The 25,263-nt window shown below is 41.1% G+C and overlaps 1 protein-coding gene across 1 annotated transcript in view; it reads left to right on the top strand.

Moving 5' to 3' along the window:
• ophn1 (oligophrenin 1) overlaps nucleotides 1–25,263 on the top strand; it is a 213,061-nt gene that overhangs the window by 26,387 nt on the left and 161,411 nt on the right. The window contains exon 2 of the mRNA XM_028815498.2: nucleotides 24,313–24,408. Within this exon, the coding sequence (XP_028671331.1) occupies nucleotides 24,313–24,408 (96 nt within the window). The remainder of the gene's footprint in view (nucleotides 1–24,312; nucleotides 24,409–25,263) is intronic.

Here is a 25,263-nt window from a genome sequence, read left to right as displayed (position 1 = left end):
TACGATTTGGAATATAAGATGTCAGACATTCCGATATATAAGATGGGGCAAGATTATTTAAGGCTTTATAAACCATAAGCAGAATTTTAAAGTCAATCCTGAATGACATAGGTAACCAGTGTAGTGACATCAAAACTGGAGAAATGTGCTCAGATTTTCTTTTTCTGGTTAGGATTCTAGCAGCTGCATTCTGCACTAGTTGCAAACGATTTATGTCTTTTTTGGGTATTCCTGAGAGCATTGCGTTACAGTAATCTAGCCGACTGAAAACAAATGCGTGAACTAATTTCTCAGCATATTTCAATGATATAAGAGGTCTAACTTTTGCCATGTTTCTTAAGTGAAAAAATGCTGTCCTAGTGATCTGATTATTATGAGATTTAAAATTCGGATTACAGTCAACAGTTACCCCTAAGCTTTTTACCTCCATCTTGACTTTTAATCCTAATGCATCCAGTTTATTTCTAATAGCCTCATTGTATCCATTATTGCCAATCACTAAGATTTCAGTTTTCTCTTTATTTAGCTTGAGAAAGTTACTATTCATCCATTCTAAAATACAAGTCAGACATTGTGTTAGTGAATCAAGAGAATCGGGGTCATCGTGTGCTATTGATAAATATAGCTGTGTGTCATCAGCATAGCTGTGGTAGCTCACATTGTGCCCTGAGATAATCTGACCTAACAGAAGCATGTAGATTGAGAAGAGCAGCGGACGCAGGATAGAGCCTTGTGGAACACCATATAGAATATCATGTGTCTTTGAGTTGTAATTACCACAACTAACAAAGAATTTTCTCCCTGTCAGGTAGGATTCAAACCAATTTAAGACACTGCCAGAGAGGCCCACCCATTAACTAAGGCGATTTCTAAGAATATTATGATCAATGGTGTCAAATGCGGCACTCAGATCTAAGAGGATGAAAACAGATAAATGGCCTTTGTCAGCATTTACCTGCAAGTCATTTACTACTTTAACAAGTGCAGTTTCTGTGCTGTGATTTGTTCTAAAACCTGACTGAAATTTATCAAGAATAGTATGTTTATTGAGGTGCTCATTTAACTGCATAATGACTGCCTTCTCTAGAATTTTACTCAAGAAAGGTAGGTTAGAGATGGGTCTAAAATTTTCAAGAGCAGAGAGGTCGAGATTATGTTTCTTAAGTAGGGGTTTAACTACCGCAGTCTTAAGACAGTCTGGGAAGACCCCCGTATCTAATGACAAATTTACTATGTCAAGAACATTATCAATTAGCACGCTTGATACTTCTTTGAAAAAATTTGTTGGTATTGGGTCAAGGACGCAGGTGGAGGGTTTCAGTTGAGAAATTATTTTATGTAAATCAGGTAAATCTATCCTAGTGAAAGAGTTTAATTTGTTTATAACAGAATGCTGGGGTTTAGGAGGATCCTTAGTGTTGGGGAGATATACTATGTTATTTCTAATATCATTAATTTTTTGATTGAAAAATACAGCAATAGCCTCACAGGTTTTACTGGAAGTACTTAGGAGGCATTCCTTTGAGTTACCTGAGTTTAACAGACGATCAATCGTCGAGAATAAGACTCTGGGATTACTAGCATTGTTATTTATAATCTTAGAGAAATAGCAGCGCCTCTCAAGACGGACTGTGTTATTGTATTCTGTTTTTTTAACTTTTAATATTTTATAGTGGATAGTTTGTTTAGTCTTCCTCCATTTTTGCTCAGCTCTATGGCATGTTCTCTTTAAATCAGACACTCTTTGGGTCTTCCATGGTATAACAATGCTAGAAGATTTTTTAACTGTCTTTTCAGGTGCAACTATGTCAACAGCAGCTCTCGCTTTAGTATTAAATCTTTCCACCTTACTATTTACATTATCCTTGCTATTATAGTTGGCACTATAAACGGATTGATTGTTTAGAATGTTTGTGAGTTTTAAAGCTGCTGATGAGTCAAAGAAGCGTTTTTTAACAATATGCTTCTCATGAGTGTTTTCTATCATTATTTCTATATTAAAAAGTAGAAGAAAATGGTCTGATAGACCCGTATCAATGACCTGCTTTATATCAACTTTTAGTCCTTTAGTAATTACTAAGTCTAATGTATGACCTGCTTTATTTGTAGGCTGAGTAACAAGTTGTCTCAAGAGAGTCCAGGAGGTTCATAAATTCTTTTACTTTTTGGTCACACTGATTATCTATATGAAAATTAAAGTCGCCGACTATTAAGAGTCATAGTTCGTAATTAAAATTGATATTAAGTCAGAGAATTCTTCAAAGAAAGATGTGTTGAATTTAGGAGGTCTATACATGGATAATACTAGAACGTGAGAATCTCCATGGATAACAACGGCGAGATACTCAAAGGACTTGAATTTACCAAAACTGACATCTTTACACTTTAACCGGCTCGAGTAAATGTTTGCCAAGCCATCGCCTCTCTTTCCTTGGCGATCTGCATGAGTAAAACTGTAAACCGGAGGCGCAGATTTGATTAAAACAGCTGCGCCATCTGAGCTAAGCCACGTTTCACTTAAAAAAAAAATAAAATCTATTTTTCTATCACTAATAAGATCGTTGATAAAAAACGTCTTGTTAGTTAAAGCTGCTAACATTTAATAGTGCCATATTTAATGTTTCGGAGGGGCAGAGATGAATACTAAGTTCCTGTTCCAAATATTAATAATGCACAAAGTTATTTTTATTAGCGCTGCTTTGTGTGTATTTTTTGTTTAATCTATAGTCTGTTTTTATAGTTTTAATACATTGTTCATCTAAAGTAGTAATTTTAATTAAATTATTGGTGTTTTGCTGTATTCCCTAGATTTTCTACGTGCATTGAGATTGGTTATTACAGTATTAATTTTGTGCACTTTTACGGAAGATTTTATTAAACAATTATGTCCTAGCATAGCAGTAGCATTTCAGAAGGGGTTAAGAGTAGAGATAGATAGTCAAGATAAACGAATTACCTTAGATGTGTTTTCGGAGAGGATCCGGGTGCCGAAACTGTTTGGATGCAGGCCATCTCGCTTGAAAAAACGTGGTCTTTCCCAAAAGAGGTCCCATTTGTTGATGAATCCGATGTCTTGATTCTTGCAGAAGCCCTGCAGCCAGTTGTTTAATCCTAGCAGACGACTGTAGTACTCGTTTGTTCGTCTGACGAGAGGTAGTGGACCCGAAATGAAGATCTTTGCCGATGGGGTCCTCTCCTTCGTGTCTTTAATTAGTGCTGCGAAGTCAGCCTTGAGGATTTCCGACTGTCGGTGCCTTATATCGTTCACGCCGGCATGCAAAACAATTGTTCCAACTGCCCTATTCTTGTGCTTCTCGTAGATTGCCGGCGCACGTCTCATCACATCTCGGACACGAGCACCGGGAAAACAAGAAACAAACGATTATCGATTAGGGCATGCGATATTAAGGCTTCTAACAATAGAATCACCTACCACTATTACATCACCAGGGACTGAAGGCAAATTGGGGATGCGGAGAGGGTCGAACCGGTTCTGAGTCAAGATGCTCGCCTGTGCCGATGGAGGTGTTCTAGCCTTGAACCCCCACCTGCATAGCAGAAATACACCGAGGTCATCATCGGTGTCACTCCTACAAGGCGCGGGGGTGAAGTTCACTTGAGCGGCACAACACAGGGTTGATGTTACGCCGATTACAGATGGCGAGGACGGTTTATCCAGCATCCGAGCCTTCAGATCCCTAAGGTATCTTCGTCTGGACAGGAGTTTCTGAATCTGTTCGTCGAGTGCCTGGAGTTCTTCTACGACGACGGCAACGCGATTCATCTCACTGTCGGCCATTGTCTGCTTCTGCTTCCGCTTCGTGCCCTAGGAAGAATGAGAGAGAGAGATTGGTTAGCCAATTGCTGGGCCACAGGTACATTTATGAATCCTTCAGAATTTTCTGGATTTGTAAATGAATGGCTCTTAGATGAAGATTGGATCACGATCACATTTTAAGTGTGACAGTCCAGTTAAACTAATGGCACCCACACATTTTTATATTGTAGCATACAACGTTAAGGATGATGAATGTATCACTCTAACATTTAGTAAATAGTGAGGTCATATTTAGCAACTTTAATTTTAACCAAACACTTCTATAGGTGATGATTAGACCACTAAATTGTTATGATGTATCTTGCCTATTTCTCCTTATAGTAGGATTTTAGTTTATATTTCTGTTACTTCCAACAGGAATGGATTCATTTGGATGACGCCACAACAATTTCAGGATTTTAAATGAGCTGATGTGAGGACTTTGACTTGGGCATTCTGAAATGCATTTCTTCTTTTTTACCTGATTTACTCCTGTATTTGGAGTCATTATTATGATTCATGACTTGAATTCAGTTGAATATATCCCTGAGAGATACTGTTATTTTATTTTAAATTTTCCTGATGCAACTTGATATGTGCCAGACCCCTGTGACCACATTCAGGACTAAGCAGGTTAGAAAATGAGTCACTAACTCACTTGATACGAGGTCTTTTCTCCCCAAAGACTTAATTCTATCCAGGACTTTACCCAACAAAGAAGCCCCACACCATGATTGCTTTTCCTTTTGTGTCCTCTAGAATCTTTCAATTAATTTTAGATGGTCCACTTTTTAAAGGGAGTTACCTGTAGTCTTTAATTTGTGTATGTTTCTCTAAACTCAACTATAGAAAAAAATGCTCTCTAGTTTGATCGAAAATTATCTCTGTTGCATCCAAGATATTTTGATATTTACTGGTTTCTCATGTCATCTGCCCATTAGCCTATTGATGATAACCAGAGGCCTTATGTACTTATAAGAATTGCTTATGCTCGGAAAAATGCGTAAGCCAGTTTTTACACAAGAGTCTGGATTTATAAAACACCAATTTGGTGTGAAAATTGGCTTAAAGTTACAAAACGTTTTGACCATCCGTAAGACCTATGCAATCGTTTTTGTTGTTGGCATTGTAGCAACTCCAGGCAGCAGGACAATGATTTAAGTTGACTGAGATTTATAAAAGGACTTGGTGTGTGACTTGGCTTATGTATGCTTTTATAAATCCATTTTTTGTGTACACACCACTTTTGTCTTTCTAGCAAAAGCAAAATTTTAGTATGGAATCTTAGCAAGGTTTTTATACGTGAGACTCCAGACGTTAATATAAGGTTTATTGCTAATTTAGAGCAGAGGTTTTGCCAAAAGTGGGAACCGAACTGGGCCCCATGATAGGACACAACTGACAGAGAACAAGGATTAGAAAATGTTCAGGCTTAATCAGCTCCATATCATAAACCACTGAGTGGCAATTTTGATGTAATTTAACATGCCTTACAGAAAGCAGATTTTCCTGTTTATGTTATTTTTAAAGCAGTTAAATTTTACATATCTTTGTGAATAAAAGCAGCATAATTTTTCAGAATATTCTAATTCTTTAAAATTTAATTATTTAATGGTGGAAATGTTCCATCCTAAAACAACCTAAACCAATGTTTCTAGGACTCTTCTCTGATTCAAGAGCTTGAGCCCAGATCTGACATTAAGGCTTTCTTTTTCAAATCTATATTATTTGTTGAAATATTAAGTTACTGATCTGTGCTTTGCTGTGTTTAACAAACCAAAGTTACATCCAAGTGAATCATTGCCAAGCGTTTCTTGAATATCATGCACGATAGATGGACATAAGAAGAACTAATTAAGTCACTTTAATGTCAGTTCAGAAAGGATTCATTTTTGGTAACTGACTTCTAGGAGGAAGGCTCTTGTGCTGTCCCTCTTTTTTACATTTTCAGCAGGGAGTTTTCTTGTTTTGACTCCTTGTGCGTTACGAGAAAATGTTGTACACAGAAATTTGAAGTTGTGCATGTACCTCAGAGGAATAATGGTCAAAGACTTGGTTACAGGTGGTTGGTCTATTTAAAATAACAGAAACAACATATCTTTGATTCCATCCATTTTTATTTTATTGTAGTTAGTTAGTTTTTGAATATGCAAGTTTAATTTCAGTTTGCTTATACATTTTCACTCAGATTTTATCCATCCATCCATCCATCCATTTTCCAACCCGCTGAATCCAAACACAGGGTCGCGGGGGTCTGCTGGAGCCAATCCCAGCCAACACAGGGCACAAGGCAGGAACCAATCCCGGGCAGGGTGCCAACCCACCGCAGCACTCAGATTTTAGTTTAGCTATTATTTCACATAACAAAATGTTTTTTTAGTCGTTTTAGTTACAGTTTTTGTTTGCAGTAGCAGTCTCAGTTCCTTCTACCAAGTTTTTCCATTCCTGAAGAAACAATTTTATGGCTAGTAATTCTTGATTCCTGATATCACAGTTTTCTTCTTCTATTGAAAGTTTCTTACTAAAAAATGTGCATGATGTTGATTTCCCTGTGTCCAGAAAGGGCTCAGATAAGAGTGCACAAATCCTAACATAAGATTGGGTGACTTCTAATTTAGATGATAAAGTAAGCAACAACAGAATGCCACAGTACAGGAGTAGAAGTGATCTGATTTTTGAGTTTGTAGAAGGAGAAGGAGAAGGAGAAGAAGGGGGGGGGGGGGGGGAGAGAGACGTGTCCAGAGGCTGGAGGAGAGGAGGAAAGTAAAGAGAGTGGAACTGAGGGTAGGAACTTTGGCAGTATGACTGGTAAGGAGAGAGAGTTAGCAAATATGATGGAGAGAAGGAAGGTTGATATATTGTGCGTGAAAAAGACTAAATGGAATGGGAGTAAGGCCAGGTGGATCAGAGGTGGATTCAAATTGTTCTATCATGGTGTGGATGGGAGGAGAAATGGGGTAGGAGTTATTCTGAAGGAACAGTATGTCAAGAGTGTTTTGGAGGTGAAAAGAGTGTCAGGCAGAGTAATGATTATAAAGCTGGAAATTGGAGGTGTGATGATGAATGTTGATAGTGCATATGCACCGCAAGTTGGGTGTGCAGTGGGTGAGAAAGAAGATTTTTGGAGTGAGTTGGATGAAGTGATGAACAGTGTACCCAAGGGACAGAAAGTGGTGATTGGAGCAGATTTCAATGGGCATGTTGGTGAAGGGAACAGTGGAGACGAGGAGGTGATGGGTAGGTGTGGTATCAAGGAGAGGGATGAAGAAGGTCAGAGGATAGTGGATTTTGCCAAAAGGATGGACATGGCTGTGGTGAATGCGTATTTTAATAAGAGGGAGAAACATAGGGTTATGTACAAGAGTGGAGGAAGATGCACACAGGTAGATTACATCCTATGCAGAAGAGTTGATCTGAAGGAGATTGAAGACTGCAAAGTGGTGGCAGGGGAAAATGGAGTTAAGCAGCATAGGATGGTGGTCTGTAGGATGACATTGGAGATTAAGAAGAGGAAGAGAGTTAAGGCAGAGCCAAAGATCAAATGGTGGAAGTTGAAAAAGGAAGACTGCAAGGTTGAGTTTATGGAAGAGGTGAGACAGGCACTGGGTGGCAGTGAAGAGTTACCAGACAGCTGGGAAACTACAGCAGATGTAGTAAAGGTGACAGCAAGAAGGGTGCTTGGTGTGACATCTGAAAAGAGGAAGGAGGAAAAGGAAACCTGGTGGTGGAATGAGGAAATACAGGAGAGTATACAGAGGAAATGGATGGCAAAGAAAAAGTGGGATAGTCAGAGAGATGCAGAAAGTAGATAAGAGTACAAGGAGATAAGGCGCAAAGTGAAGAGAGGTGGCGAAGGCTAAAGAAAAGGCGTATGAGAAGTTGGACACTAAGGAGGGAGAAAAGGACCTGTACCAATTGGCTAGACCGAGGGACCGAGCTGGGAAAGATGTGCAGCAGGTTAGGGTAATAAAGATGGAAACGTACTCACAAACAAGGAGAGTGTGTTGAGCAGATGGAAAGAGTACTTTGAGAGGCTGATGAATGTAGAGAACGAGAGAGAGAAGAGGTTGGATGGTGTGGAGATAGTGAATCAGGGAGTGCTACGGATTATCAAGGAGGAAGTAAGGACAGCTATGAAGAGGATGAAAAATGGAAAGGCTGTTGGTCCAGATGACATACCTATGGAAGCATGGAGGTGTTTAGGAGAGATGGCAGTGGAGTTTTTAACCAGATTGTTTATTGAAATCTTGGAAAGTGAGAGGATGCCTGAGGAGTGGAGAAGAAGTGTACTGGTGCCGATATTTAAGAGTAAGGGGGGTGTACAGGACTGCAGTAACTACAGGGGAATAAAATTGATGAGCCACAGCATGAAGTTATGGGAAAGAGTAGTAGAAGCTAGGTTAAGAAGTGAGGTGATGATTAGTGAGCAGCAGTATGGTTTCATGTCAAGAAAGAGCACCACAGATGCAATGTTTCCTCTGAGGATGTTGATGGAGAAGTTTAGAGAAGGCCAGAAGGAGTTGCATTTCGTCTTTGTGGACCTGGAGAAAGCATATGACAGGGTGCCTCGAGAGGAGCTGTGGTATTGTATGAGGAAGTCGGGAGTGGCAGAGAAGTATGTAAGAGTTGTACAGGATATGTACGAGAGAAGTGTGACAGTGGTGAGGTCTACGGTGGGAGCGACGGATGCATTCAACGTGGAGGTGGGATTACATCAGGGATCAGCTCTGAGCCTTTTCATATTTGCAATGGTGATGGACAGGTTGACAGACTAGATTAGACAGGAGTCCCTGTGGACTATGATGTTTGCTGATGACATTGTGGTCTGTAGCGATAGTACGGAGCAGGTTGTGGAAACTCTGGAGAGGTGGAGATATGCTCTAGAGAGGAGAGGAATGAAGATCAGTAGGAACAAGACAGAATACATGTGTGTAAATGAGAAGGAGGTCAGTGGAATAGTGAGGATGCAGGGAGTAGAGTTGGCAAAGGTGGATGAGTTTAAATACTTGGGATCAACAGTACAGAGTAACGGGGATTGTGGAAGAGAGGTGAAAAAGAGAGTGCAGGCAGGGTGGAATGGGTGGAGAAGAGTGTCAGGAGTAATTTGTGACAGACGGATATCAGAAAAAGTGAAAGGGAAGGTCTACAGGACGATAGTGAGACCAGCTATGTTATATGGGTTGGAGACGGTGACACTGACCATAAAGCAGGAGACAGAGCTGGAGGTAGCAGAGTTAAAGATGCTAAGATTGCATTGGGTGTGACGAGTATGGATAGGATTAGAAATTCGTACATTAGAGGATCAGGTCAAGTTGGACGGTTGGAAGACAAAGTCAGAGAGGCGAGATTGCAATGGTTTGGATATGTGCAGAGGAGAGATGATGGGTATATTGGGAGAAGGATGCTAAGGATAGAGCTGCCAGGGAAGAGGAAAAGAGGAAGGCCTAAGTGAAGGTTTATGGATGTGGTGAGAGAGGACAGTCAGGTGATGGGTGTAACAGAACAAGATGCAGAGGACAGAAAGATATGGAACAAGATGATCCGCTGTGGCAACCCCTAACGGGAGCAGCCAAAAGAAGAAGATAGAAGGCTTCTTTTCTTTGATTCTTTGTCAGGTTTATGTGGATATAAAGATGTTAAAATCTTTAAAATTAAAAATGAAGAAAGCGCTTTTTTCCCAAAACTGTAAATTGATGGGTTCTTGATTAATTTTGAGGTTGTTTCATCTAAACAGGCAAACCCTACAATAAACTGGCAGTCAAAATGGAAGATTTTGTTTTATTTAAATCAGAAAACATTTGCAAAAATACTGTAAAATGTTTTTCTGGAAAACAAATGGTTGTCAGTGTACAGCTGCCGTATTGATTCTTGGGATTTTCAGACCTTCCACTAGTTCAAAACTAGACCAGTGACATTCAGTAGTAGATTTCTTATTATAGACTTGATGGCAGCCATTAACAAGTGCAGGAGATGAACACAGATCTATAGTTGTCATTGACTCACCCACAAATACTTTGTTCCCTGTTTGAACATAAACTGTGCACTATAGCCATGATCTTTGATGAATGTTTATTCCTAGGGAAAGTGGTACTGCATTTCAGTTCTTACACTGACTCCCAGAGTTCATCATTCCTTTGTCATCAATGAAGGTTGGGTGACCCAAGGTTGATATGAGATCACAGCTATGGTCTGACTCAGAGTCCCAAATACCCCAGCATTTTGACTCAATTTATTTTTTCAGAGGCTTTTGTGTTTGGCAGCTACTACCATAAGCTTACATGAAGAGCTTGCGCTGAGTTGCTCGTGCTACTCATGAGGGAATATGATTTAGCTCCTACTCTTGGATCTGATCTGCTGAGCTGGCCATGATGTCAAACCAATCAGCATGTTGCTATCTCTTAATCACTCTGTTTATTGTTAGATCAAATGAGCCACAGTATTGAAATGCAAATTCTCAAATTACATATAGCAGTCATCTCAGCTGGAAAACAGGAAATGACGGCAGCAGCTTTTTGGTTAAGCAAACCTTCGTACTTATCCACTGAGGCTGTCCTGAGAGTCTCTGGGTGTCCCAAAATCTGGCTCAGGCTGCTTTCCGCTTAATGGAGTAACTTGTCGAGACAGGCTGGTGCCATTAGCAGACCCTCAATAAAACAAATGGGCAGAATCCCCAAAAGCTTGGCTTCCACAGTTAAAAGAAAATTAAGAAAAAAAAAAGAATGAAAGATTAGTATGCTTTTCCATTGTTGATGTTGGAGAAGTGTCTCAAAAGTTTGGAAGCTGAGCAAACAGTAACGTGTAAGGCCCCCTCCTCATGCGCCAGCAGCTGATTGTAATCATTGATGCTATTTTATTATATTAAACCAAAAATAGGGGGAGTATAATAAAGATTTGGCACACTTGACTGTATTGCATTTACATGTTTTCCTAGCAAAAGTAGCTGTATTAGTATTGTGTGGAAGATCTCAGGCCCTGGGTTGCAGTGCATGGACATGGTTACTTGGCCTCTGGAGGGAAGAGGCTTTAGAGTGACCTACAGTAAATATCATGCTGTGTACTGAATTTGTTTAATTCAGAGATTACTGTTATTCCTTGATAAAGGTTAGACTTGGGTTATATTTTTGCTTGCTAAAGGCATGTTAATGTAATTTTAAGCCTGCCATCTGGTGTGCTTATTGAAACTGGTAATGTTAAATGTGGGCTTGTCCAGAGTTGATTCCTGCCTTACTCCTGATGATGCTAAGTTTCTGTCTGGCTGTTTCTCAGTAAATAGAATATATATATATATATATATACAGTAGAACCTCGAGATACAATCACCTCTGTATACGAGAAATTCAAAATACGAGGAAAGTATGAGCGAAAAATTCAGATCTAAATACGAGCATTGGCTCACGTAACGAGCCACGTGCCAGGCTTTGGGTATAGTTCGCGGCTTAGCGAGGGGGCGTGGTAGCTGTAGCGAGCCGCAGGGCGATCTGCGGTGTCTGCGTTTCTCACCTAAGTGCACAGGTGGGAAACTGCCCACATCCATGATTTGTCCTGTGGCTGATGGGCTGGGCAGGGTTGCCACCCGTCCTTTAAAATACGGAATCGTCCAGTATTTGAGAACGAAATTGCGCGTCCCGTTTTGAATCAATACGTATGCGTCCCTTATTTTTTTGTATTAAAAGTGGTAACCCTAGCAGCTGCCATGTCTTCCCCGCTTATATAGAGAAGCGCGAGCCGGTTATGGGGGAGAAGAAGTAAAAGAAAAGAGAGGAGAGAGAACGGAGGTTGCAGGAGGAGGCAGGAATCCGCAGCAGTAGGAAGTCGGTGCGAGAGAGCGAGCGAGTTCAGGCTCGCGTGTAGCTGAACAGGCGAGCCAAACAGCTGAAGCAGGACGGTGTAGAGAAGGTCAGCTGCATTAAGTGTCTCGCCTGTTGCAGAGCCCGCATGGGAGAAGCAGGTGAGACGCTAACAGAGAAGAAGCACCGGGGATTGTCATCTGTTTTTTGAAGACTGCTTCCTGTTGACGTTTTAACCTCGTGTTAAAGGATTGTTATTCTTATGTACTTTAAACCTCCACTTCACAACTGTTTTAAGGATTATTTATTTAAAGATTTATTGAATGCTCTACTGCACTTTGGACACCTGTTTTGATTCTTTTAATAATCAGTTATATTATTTACCAGTGTTATTTATTAAAGGTAGACTACAGTATATATAATTTATCAGTGTTATTTGTTAGGAAAAAATGATTTTTATGTTAATATATTTGGGATGCGGAACGGATTAACTGGATTTCCATTATTTTCAATGGGGACGTTTGTTCTAGATACGAGAAATTCGCTATACAAGCTCAGTGCTGGAACAAATTAAACTCGTATCTAGAGGTTCCACTGTATATATGTATGCTGTGTGTGTGTGTGTGTGTGTATATATATATATATATATATATATATATATATATATATATATATATATATATATATATATATATATATATATATATATATATAAATATATATAATATTGTGGAAGCCCGCCCTGGGCACAGACAGGCAGACACTGATGGTTCAAACACCAACACACGTTTATTATACATATTTACAATACTGCACACAACCCGGTGCCCCTGCACCATACACCCTCAGTCTGGGCCTCTCACAATGTCTCTCTTCACCGCCTCCACTCCTCTCCTCCGAGCTCTGTCCTATTCCACCCAACTCCAGCCGACGAATGGAGGGAGGCGACCCCTTTTAAGTCCACCCAGACGTTCTCCAGGTGCCTCCTGACGAGCTTCCTGCGGCACTTCCTGGTGTGGCGGAAGTGCCGCACGAGCACCCGGAAGCACTCCGGGTGACCCCGGTTTTCCTTCCTCCAGCACCTCCGGGTGTGGTGGAAGTGCTGACATCCAGGACTTCTCAGGCATCTGGGTGCCCCCTGGCGGTGACCACGGGCCCCTATAGGATTGAGCTTCCATGCTCTGTTCCCTTGGCCACCATACAAATGTGGTCCGGAGGAGGTGTCATCCCTCTCCCGGTCCTTCCAGGCGTTCTGACTGGGTACCGCTCCCAGCCGCTTGCCACAAAAAAAAAAAAAGCTTGGGGTCCTTGAAACTATTGAAATCAGCAGAAAAAAAATTGAAACGTAAAGATGTCAGGTGATTGAAAGGAACTACTCTGGGCATTTCTCTCCTAGGAGGATTCGTTTTGCCGATGTGCTTGCATCGCTTGTGAGTTTGTGGCGGGAGGAAAAGTAAAAGGTGTACCATTTTGCTGATGTTAGCGGCTAAGTAACTTTGTCTTTCTTCTGAGGTTTCGTTTTGCTAACATGCTGGCCCTGCTTGTGTTATTAGAAGCTAAGCGAGTTTTTTGTTTCCTTGGAAGTGGAGCCCTTACCCCGACTCCACCTCTCACTTCCGGGCCGGGCAGACACACACTCTTCCACTCGTAGATGTTTTCTATATATATATATATATATATATATATATATATATATATATATATATATATATATATATATACAGTGGGTATGGAAAGTATTCAGACCCCCTTCAATTTTTCACTCTTTGTTATATTGCAGCCATTTACTAAAATCATTTAAATTCATTTTTTTCCTCATTAATGTACACACAGCACCCCATATTGACAGACAAAAAAAAGAATTTTTGAAATTGTTGCAGATTTATTAAAAAAGAAAAACTGAAATATCACATGGTCGTAAGTATTCAGACCCTTTGCTGTGACACTCATATATTTAACTCAAGTGCTTTCCATTTCTTCTGATCATCCTTGAGACCACCTTCATTTGAGTCCAGCTGTGTTTGATTATACTGATTGGACTTGATTAGGAAAGCCACACACCTGTCTATATAAGACCTTACAGCTCACAATGCATGTCAGAGCAAATGAGAATCATGAGGTCAAAGGAACTGCCTGAAGAGCCCAGAGACAGAATTGTGGCAAGGCACAGATCTGGCCAAGGTTACAAAAAAATTTCTGCTGCACTTAAGGTTCCCAAGAGCACAGTGGCCTCCATAATCCTTAAATGGAAGACGTTTGGGATGACCAGAACCCTTCCTAGAGCTGGCTGTCCGGCCAAGCTGAGCTACCGGGGGAGAAGAGCCTTGGTGAGAGAGGTAAAGAAGAACCCAAAGATCACTTTGGCTGAGCTCCAGAGATGCAGTCAGGAGATGGGAGAAAGTTGTAGAAAGTCAACCATCACTGCAGCCCTCCACCAGTCAGGGCTTTATGGCAGAGTGGCCTGTCGGAAGCCTCTCCTCAGTGCAAGACACATGACAGCCCGCATGGAGTTTGCTAAAAGACACCTGAAGGACTCTGAGATGGTGAGAAATAAGATTCTCTGGTCTGATGAGACCAAGATAGAACTTTTTGGCCTTATTTCTAAGCGGTATGTGTGGAGACAACCAGGTACTGCTCATCACTTGTCCAATACAGTCCCCACAGTGAAGCATGGCGGTGGCAGCATCATGCTGTGGGGGTGTTTTTCAGCTGCAGGGACAGGACGACTGGTTGCAATCGAGGGAAAGATGAATGCAGCCAAGTACAGGGATATCCTGGACAAAAACCTTCTCCAGAGTGCTAAGGACCTCAGACTGGGCCGAAAGTTTACCTTCCAACAAGACAATGACCCTAAGCACACAGCTAAAATAACGAAGGAGTGGCTTCACAACAACTCTGTGACTGTTCTTGAATGGCCCAGCCAGAGCCCTGACTTCAACCCAATTGAGCATCTCTGGAGAGACCTAAAAATGGCTGTCCACCAACGTTTACCATCCAATCTGACAGAACTGGAGAGGATCTGCAAGGAGGAATGGCAGAGGATCCCCAAATCCAGGTGTGAAAAACTTCTTGCATCTTTCCCAAGAAGACTCATGGCTGTATTAGCTTAAAAGGGTGCTTCTACTAAATACTGAGCAAAGGGTCTGAATACTTAGGACCATGTGATATTTCAGTTTTTCTTTTTTAATAAATCTGCAACAATTTCAAAAATTCTTTTTTTTGTCTGTCAATATGGGGTGTTGTGTGTACATTAATGAGGAAAAAAATTAATTTAAATGATTTTAGCAAATGGCTGCAATATAACAAAGAGTGAAAAATTGAAGGGGGTCTGAATACTTTCCGTACCCACTGTATATATATATATACAGTGGGTACGGAAAGGGGTTGTCTCCACACATACCACTTAGAATTAAGGCCAAAAAGTTCTATCTTGGTCTCATCAGACCAGAGAATCTTATTTTCTCACCATCTCAGAGTCCTTCAGGTGTCTTTTAGCAAACTCCATGTGGGCTGTCATGTGTCTTGCACTGAGGTATGTGTGGAGACAACCAGGCACTTTAAATGATTTTAGCAAATGGCTGCAATATGACAAAGAGTGAAAAATTGAAGGGGGTCGGGTGCAGTGTGAGTTGGGTGGTGGCCGAAGGCAGGGACCTTGGCAGTCCGATCCTCTGCTACAGAAGCTGGCTCTTGGGACGTGGAATGTCACCTCTCTGAAGGGGAAGGAGCCTGAGCTAGTGCGTGAGGTTGAGAGGTTCCGGCTAGATATAGTCGGGCTCACCTCGAATGCACAGCTTGGACTCTGGAACCAATCTCCTTGAGAGGGGCTGGACTCCAGGGGCTGGAGAGGCTCCGAGCAGGTGTGGGGTGAGGTGGGGGGTACTTCGAAGACCTCCTCAATCCCACTAACATGCCTTTCAATGAGGAAGCAGAGCCTGGGCACTCGGAGGTGGGCTCCCCCATCTCTGGGACTGAGATCACCAAGGTGGTCAAAAAACTCCTTGGTGGCAGGGCCCCGGGGGTGGATGAGATACGGCCGGAGTTCCTCAAGGCTCTGGATGTTGTAGGGCTGTCTTGGTTGACACGTCTCTGCAACATCGCATGGACATCAGGGACAGTGCCTCTGGATTGACAGACCGGGGTGGTGGTCCCCCTCTTTAAAAAGTGTCTCTGAGACAATCACGCCTTGTCTCCTTCCAAGATTTTATATATGTATCACGTCAATTATTTCAAAGCCTGTACAGCTGTCCTTGCTTCGAACGCTTATTCCCCCGGGGGTTATACTGGGGGGGCCTTGGGATGGGGGCGCACAAAGCACTTGCCATTTCACATCTCTGCCACTCGCGTTGTCGGGGGGGGGGGGGGTGTCTGAACACACGCTAAGGAAATGCAGACGGATCAGCTGCTGTGTTTCTGCTGCTGCTGGTGAGCTGCATGTTCTACTTGTTGCGCTGCACGTCGATTATTTAAAAGTCTGTACAGCAGCTGTTCTTTTGTCTCACTGCTTTGTCTTGCGAGACATTAAAGTGTCTCTCGCGGGACGTCCGGGCTGATTATTACTTTCCTTATTTTCTGAATTTGCACATAGATTATTTTTGTTCTCTTGTGCATCCTTTTTCGCCTTCTTTTCTCTCCAATGCTTTCGTGTCTCTTTTCGATGTGCTGTTCTTTCTTCTTCTCTTAGTTGTTCATGCGCCATCTAGAACGTATAGCATTTTTAAGAGCTGGGAGCACATGAAGTGTGTCTGCCAAAAGCATTCCAACAACTGCGAAGTTAGATGTCAGTGAACTTTTTAAAAATTGTTTGTAAGTAGGGTGTGACATGCAAAAGTCACTGTCTCGCGGGTCTTGCTTCCTAAGTTTGTAATGTCTAGTCTCGTGTGACGTCAAAGTGTCTCTCTGATATGATCACGTCTCTACCCAAGATTTTTTTATATAATAGATAGATATATGGGCGGCATGGTGGCGCAGTGGGAAATGCTTCTGCCTCGCAGTTGGGAGATCTGGGGACCTGGCTTCGCTTCCCGGGTCCTCCCTGCGTGGAGTTTGCATGTTCTCCCCGTGTCTGCGTGGGTTTCCTCCTGGCGCTCCGGTTTCCTCCCACAGTCCAAAGACATGCAGGTTAGGTGGATTGGTGATTCTAAATTGGCCCTAGTGTGTGCTTGGTGTGTGGGTGTGTTTGTGTGTGTCCTGTGGTGAGTTGGCACCCTGCCCGGGATTGGTTCCTGCCTTGTGCCCTGTGTTGGCTGGGATTGGCTCCAGCAGACCCCCGTGACCCTGTATTCGAATTCAGCGGGTTGGAAAATGGATGGATGGATGGATAGATATATGCGTTTTGAAGGCTGGTCTCAACAGAGAAACAGTATAAGACTCATAAACGGTGATGTTTTTGGTGTGAAAATTCTGGTGGGCCACAAGGACCTGATAGAAAGATGCTATGAAAAGGATAGAGCCGTACTGAAAACCTAGCCAAAAATGTGCTCTTAGAAGCGATGTGTGCTGCATGGAAGTGGATGTTGTGATGAAATGAGAGACAGACACTATGTTTCACAATGTATTAGGCTAACAGCACCAGTGACAATAAAGAAATGTCAGCTGTGTAATGCCATCAAAGAATCATACAGAATGTAATCTAACATATTATTTTGCCATGTGGTACAACTACTTAAAAACAGTATTAAAGGATATTTTAGCATTTAAATAAAATACTTAACACTGTAAGCAGAAATGAAAGTAATTTCATAATTTTCAAGTTTTTGTTCAGTGGGCAAAGAGGTAAATTGTATTGAACATAACTAATTGGCATGGTTCATTATAATGATACTGAGTACTCCAGCAGTGGGATATACATATGCAGTAAATCATGTCATAAAAATAAATCAAACAGATTGCTTAAAGGGACTGTAGCCTTTAAGATCCAAGACCGAATTGAAAAATTTAGGCTACACTTGTGCAGACATGAGACAGAAATGCCAAGAACACTTCAGGGTTAAATGACCTACCCCAAATTGCAGGCTAATGGTACCAGGCACAAAGTAAAGTTCACATTTTCCTAAAAGAAAGCTTTTTTGTAGATAAGAAATTGTATTGAGCATGTCATGGAAATTTGGAGAAATTTAAATATGATGACTAAGTTGAGTTTACTATAAATATTTCAGCAATACGTCAGTGGTGCCCAAGCTCAGTCCAATTTTATTTCATTTTATGATCAGTGCATCATTCTTACTTTTAGTTGGTCTTATTGTGTAATGAGCCCTTTTTTACCATATTCTAACAACTTCTAAAATATTTGTATTTTTACTAAAATAATGATTACTGTTCCATTTCCTTTTTATTTCACACTTTTCCGTAGAGTTTGTTCCCTTTAATTGTATACATTTGTTAACAGCTTTGAATGGTAAAGTGAAACAACTACTTCAGTGTCATATTTATGTGTATGTTCACTTAGTAAAGTAATTGTTCCCCTTTAGAATTCAGTATTGTTTTGACTTGTGTCTGCACTGCTCATTGCTAATCATCAGAGAAGGATACAGTTAATTGAGTAAACTCAACAGAAAAGGGTAAGGTGAAAAGAGAATGCAAAAGAAACATAACAATTTTGAGCTATAGCAAAGATTACAAATACTTAAGAATTTCTTGGAAATATTTGTAGTTTAGAAACCTAAACCTCGAGATCAATTTAAAATAAAATTGATTGAAATAAAAGCCCACAGCCATGGGGGTCCCTAAGGACTGAACGTGAAAACCACTGCGTAAATTATTGAGGTGAGTTGACTACTTATTGAATTTTTGTACAACAGTTCCTTCTGCTGGGAGATAAAAGGACAATGTATCACCTACTGTTTAACATACAGATACACCACCTCTCTGAAACCATCAGCACCATATCAGAATGGGTCTTCTGCACCAGTAAAGACCTACAGGAGTTAGTCTCTCAATATATCTCACTAAATGCTTCATCTGTTGTTTGACTTCCACTAGGGACACTAGCTGCATTACACGGGCAGTTGCTTGGTCATTGTATCTCAGGAAGGCCTGCAGGGATTATGCATTTGAGGGGTCAATATACTTACTCCCTCTCAGGAGTCTGGTTTAGAAAAAAAAATCAATACACCTCAAAGGTTTAATGTCAAACTAAAGTACGGTTTTGGTTTCTAGACAAGTTTCCTTGCCTTTATAAGGTTGTACTTGAATTATCACTAAGAAATTGTTTTTTCCATTAATACTTGATGCCATTTTTCCCACAAAGACTACCTACTGTATACTGAGTGACCAAACAATATAATACAAAATAGAAGTTTCCTCTATTCCTATCTTGATAAGATATGATTTTTCATTTTTTGTCTTTGTGGCTTAGACCTGAGTGCATTACTGAAGCAAATATTATTTGCTTTGTTTCCCCTTTTTACCTTACCTTGATACATTTGTTTTTTATATTTACGTAATGTGGTATTGAAATAACATACCTTATTTGCAACCTAAGATTTGCATTTCATTTCAGTTCACATAATAAGATAGTGTCTCCTTTCCAGTTGTTTAGGTGTAAAGTCAGGAGTATACTGTATATTATTGTAGTTGGAGATTTACAGTAGATTTTGAATATTTGTCAGTACTTGATTGTTATTTTATTTTCATGTTATCTGTGTGATTTGGAAATACATAAAACAGTTGAATCCAGTATTTACAGTATATTATACAATGCACAGTACCTCATTTTGTTTTCTGTGTCTTCATTCTCTGCTGTATATTTTTATTAGATTTTTGCTTACTTAAATATCCATATTACTAAACAAGAATGGTAAACCGGATATGGACGCAGGGACCTGCCTGTGGACGCAGGAGACATAGTGCGCAGGCGCCACACAAAGCCCCCCCTCCCCAGAGTAAAACGGGAGAGACTACGAACGTGCGCAGGCGCCACACAAAGCCCCCCCGCCCCAGAGCAAAACGGGAGAGACTACGAACCGTCTGACATGCCGCAAGCATGATAAAGCGAGGTCAGAAATAAAAGACAGAGTAGGACACAAAGTAAAACGTCATAAAGAGGTTAAAGAACGGGGCCAAACACATGGAGAGCAGGTTACAGATGATGAAAACTGGAATGCAACAGCTTCAAAAAAACCTAGGCACGAAATACATGCACAGCGAGGGACAGAATATAAAGGCAGAAACAACGACAGTTAAACGTCCACACCACACAGCGGAGGCAGACCCGGAAGGTGCAGGCACCTACATCTCGCGTCGGAAGGCGCGGGAAAGTACGAAAGGCAAAGGCGCCTACACAGCATGGTGAAACCCGACATAATACGGAAGGCGCAAGCGTTGCCGCCATATTGTGAGTGGCACTAATGCGTAGTGAGGGCGCAGGCGTCACCGCCATATTGTGCGTGGCAGTACTGCTGAGTGAAGTTAGGAATAATGTGCTGCTTGGTGTGCCACACAAACCCCCCCACAGACTACGGAGTCCATGGAGACTACGAACGACATAACCACACAAACAACAGGAGTCAGCGCCCAACCCCAGTGTAAAACGGGACAGAATACGGAGTCGAGAAAGGTTCACAAATCAAACCCGACATAATACGCCACCCCAGAGTAAAACGGGACAGACTACGGAGTCCAGAAACGGTCACAAATCAATTGGAGTACAGAAAGCGCAAGATAGTACGCAAACACACTACACAGCTTGATCCACGCACCTCTAATGACCCGCAAGCAAAAACACGATATAGTACAGAAACCCAACAAATACGGACTCCACAACATATTTGAATCACATTACAGTGATACAATCACACAAACAACAGGAGTCAGCACCCCACCCCAGAGTAGAACTGGACAGAATACGGAGTCGAGAAAGGTTCACAAATCAAACCCGACATGATACACCACCCCAAAGTAAAACGTGACAGACTACGGAGTCCAGAAAGGGTCACAAATCAATTGGAGTACGGAAAGCGCAAACACACTACACAAGCATGATCCACGCACCTCTAATAACCCGCAAGCAAAAACACGATATAGTACAGAAACCCCACAAATACAGACTCCACAACATATTTGAATCACATTACAGTGATACAATATTAACAGTGCAACCACACAAGACACAGGCACAACACCTGATGGCTAATAAGAATAAACGAACACTCCGTATTAAAGGTTCGTCATCCTCACACGTGAAGACTATACAGCATAAGTGAATCATCACATTACAGTCATACATTATTAACAATTCAACCACAGAAAACGCTACGTTTTAACAGTAAGTGCAATCCATCCATCCATATTACTAACGCTAAACAAGGAAGAACTAATGGAGTTGCGCTCACGCCTCCAAAACAATAGACCAGATACCACTGTTAACGTGACGGGCTATATTATGTCCAAAGAATATTGATGTTGATCACATAAATGACCAAGTCATTGCATTACTTCCTGGAGAAAGCCACCTCTTTCTAAGTACTGACAAAATTGATTCTGAAGACGACATTGAACATCTTAATTTCCCTTTACAATATCTGAACACTATTAACCCAGCCGGATTACCACAACACAATCTTAACCTTAAAATCGGAACAATTGTCATGCTATTAAGAAACCTTAATACTAAACTGAGTTTATGCAACGGTACATGTTTAGTCATCAATACCATGACAAACAATGTTATTGAAGTAAAAATACTTACAGAATCACATACTGGCGATCCATATTACTAAACGAGAATGGTAAACCGGATATGGACGCAAAAGACATAGTGCGCAGGCGCCACACAAAGCCCCCCTCCAACTAACAGAAATTGCAGGAAACATGGTGCGCAGGTGCCACACAAAGCCCCCCTCCACTAACAGAAATAAGAAATGAGGCAACGCGCCCATAGCACACAAAAAAGAGGAGTCAGACCCACGCCCCAGAGTGAAACGGGACAGACTACGGAGTACACACACTAACATAAATAAGAAATGAGACTCAAAGCCCCCCTTTACTAACAGAAATAAGAAATGAGACAACGCGCCCATAGCACACAAAAAAGAGGAGTCAGACACAGGCGCCACACAAAGCCCATAGCACACAAAAAAGAGGAGTCAGACCCACGCCCCAGAGTGAAACGGGACAGACTACGGAGTACACACACTAACATAAATAAGAAATGAGGCAACGTGCCCATAGCACACAAAAAAGAGGAGTCAAACCCACGCCCCCAAGTGAGACGGGACAGACTACGGAGTCCACAAAGGGTCACCCATCAAGCCCGAGATTACCACTCAAAAACGAAAGAGCAACCGCAAGCAAACACCCGACATCATATAGAAACCCCACAAATACGGACAAAACAACATATTTGAATCACATTATCCCCGCCCCACAGTGAAACGGGACATACTACGGAGTCCACAAAGGTTCACAAATCAAGCCCGAGATGGTACGGAAAAGAGGAGTCACCCCCCCGCACCAGAGTAAAACGGGACAGACTACAGAGTCCACAAAGGGTCACACATCAACCCCGAGATATTACGGAAAGCAAATTGTGTTACGGAAAACGGCAGATACTACAATAGGAGCATTTGCCTACAACGCGCATCTGAAATCAACGTACACACTACACAGCATACATAATCCACGCACTTCTAAAAAACCGCATGTGGACATCCGACGTCATACATAAACAACAAGAAACCGGACTACACTACATATTGGAATCACATTACAGTCAGATGGGGTTGTATGGATTGATTCTGAATGCGACTGCGAGAATGAAAAGTGAATTAAAAAAAAAAAAAAAAGCTAACCTTTACCAGTATCATAAGTTACACCGGCTGTTACAGACTGAAATCAAATTTATGTTGTTATTCTAAAATTGTAAGAATAAGAGCAGTTCACTTCTCGAAGTGGAGCCGTGCGGGATCAAACTCGCCACCCTCTGATTCCCAGTCAGGAGCTGATACCATTACGCCACCGCGGCGGTTGTAGTAAGAGTTTCAATGTGGCATGCTAACGCGGCTTTTTTTTTTTTGTGCAGTTATATTTTTGAATAAAAGCGCACGTGTTCTCTTATTTGTACCTTTTGTGAAAGTGTTTCTTTGATATATGGACTTCAGGCTTCATACGTTATATAGTTTATGCCTACATTTTGTCATTTACTATTAGAATATGAAAAACGTTTCTGTTTTAAAAATGTGTTTGCACAGACTACTATAGAAACGGAACACACATGAAATGCGTGTATTCCAAATAACGCTATATTATTTCCACTCTAAAACTCCACTTCAATCCCAGATACTGTAATCAAATCAAGGCAAGGCATGAGCTAGGAGAAGTTTGTTCTAAGTCGGTGGGGGGATGGAATAGCTGGCTGCTAGTAGCTTGTGTTTATCAGCACATTTAGATGACAAAAGACTCTGGCGGAGAGGTGCAAACGGATTTAAGACGTGATTTAAGGTGGGACGGATTTACGAGTTTTTTCGTAGGCTCTGGTAATTCTAGTGTTAAATAACAAACAACTGTCCTGTACTTTCTCAACACATTTCTGCACAAGTCAAAGTGAGACCAGATATGTGCTCTCCATCAGTTTCAAGGGGCCACTGCACAAAAATGAAGACACTGATTTAATGATGGTGTCCAAGCTGCCACCTCATTGATTTACGGGCCTTTATGAATCATGTTTATAACTGTAATCACCGAAGTCAAGTTGAAAATTGAATACATGATGCAAAATTATAAGCGTGAAAATCAGAGCATTACTTATACTAAGACAGTGCATCTTTTTTATTTCATGAATAGTTAATTGCAATTTTTTTAATTCATCTTCCCTTTTCCAAACCTATGCTTTTCCATTATGGGATGGTTGAGATCCAGAGATTATACTGGTGGTGTCAGGTATATGACTTTACCTAGCTCTGAATGGTTGACTAGTCTTTATCAGGTTGACACAATCTTGTATCCATATCCACTTGCATTGAGTAAGTTTTGAGTTATACTTACCCTAATGTCTTTGTAATATGGGGGGGAAACTGTAGTGTTGGAAAAAAATTGACTCAGACAGATAGACAACTTATAACTCCAAAGTGACTAGGCCGCCAGATGAGTACAGGTGGCTGAAGCCATGAGGCAGTAATGCTTGCCATAGGCTCCATACCACACTAGAATTTTTTGTTCTCTGGCTGAATGCATTTCTGAAAATGCAGACATCAATCGGATGTGTGATTCATTTTATTGCCAAAAAGGCTAGTACTCTGTCACTCCTATATTGTACAGGTTAATCATTTAACAAGCATGAAGAATATTCTCAGACTGGCTTGTCAGTGTCTGTAATTTAACATTATACATGTCAGCTTCTTGCCTTATATTGAACACATTTAAAGTAGCAGCATAGGAACTTTCACTCCTATGAAAAATTATGTACTTTATACTTTGTCAGACTAGAAGATGTTGCATAAACATAAAAAGAATTCTGACAGACAGAAACGAATTTTAAGAAAATTGCATCTTCATGATTGATCTATACTTGATGGCACTGAGGTCACGAGTATGTAGTGTATGTGGCATTGACTAATTTCACTAATCAATAGTGTGCTGTATTGGAAACCAGATTATTATGACAAATAAGCCCTGGGTAGGGGAGTAGCTGGAGACAATTGATGGTGTGTTTGATGGCAATGTGTGATTTATACAGCTACTTGCTGAGGTGTGTCTTTGCTTTCTTTTCAGACTACTCCTTGGCTGTCCAGAAGTTTTCACAGACCCTGCAGTCCTTCCAGTTTGATTTTATTGGAGATTCCCTGACTGATGACGAGATGAATATTGGTAGGTGCACAAGTTAAATGTGTGAGTTTTATGTTAGACATTCAGAAACTTAGCATTATAAGCTATCATATAATACATATGGTTGAAACCTGCAGCACCCACAGCCAGTAGAGTTAGTGCTCAGGAAGAGAGAATAAAGGTTTGGCAGTACTTCTGACAACTGTATTATTTTTGAAAATGATTTCTGGCTGTTTATATCATACTGCTCATCTGCATTCAGTTTGGAAGATGCAGGAGCAATTAAATGTCTATGATCAGTGTTTAGTATCCTCCTGGCATGAAAGTAGATATTTAATGATCTGTAGAGAAATTAATGTGGTGTTTGAGAATTATAATTATGTAATAATGTGCAGTTGTGAGAGAACATCATTTAGTGTATATTATCTCTCACTATGTGTGTGTAACAACCCTTATTTTCAAGATAATTGCATTTGTGGCATGAGACTTTTCTCTAGCACTGTAATAACCTGCAGCGGTGAAAGTACCTTATCTGATGAATCATAATTCTCAATGCATATTTATTAACACTAGAATTACCAGAGCCTACGAAAAAACTCATAGATCCGGCCCACCTTAAATCCGTTTACACCTCTCCGTCAGCGTCTTTTGTCCTGTAAATGTGCCGATAAAGACAAGCAGCAAGCAGCCTACTATTCCATCCCCCCACAGCTGCAGAACGTGCACAAAGTTCTCCCAGCTCATACCTTGATTGATTATCTGGGAATGAAGTGCTGGAGTTTTAGAGTGGAAATAATAGATCGTTATTTGGAACACATGCATTTCAAGTGTGTTCCGTTTCTACAATAATCTGTGTAAACACATTGTTAAAACAGAAACGTTTTTCATAGTTTAGTA

This window comes from Erpetoichthys calabaricus, chromosome 12 (genome assembly GCF_900747795.2).
Source record: "Erpetoichthys calabaricus chromosome 12, fErpCal1.3, whole genome shotgun sequence".
NCBI lineage: Eukaryota > Metazoa > Chordata > Cladistia > Polypteriformes > Polypteridae > Erpetoichthys > Erpetoichthys calabaricus.
Note: the sequence above shows the minus strand (reverse complement) of the source record. Positions and strands in the feature narration are given on the sequence as shown.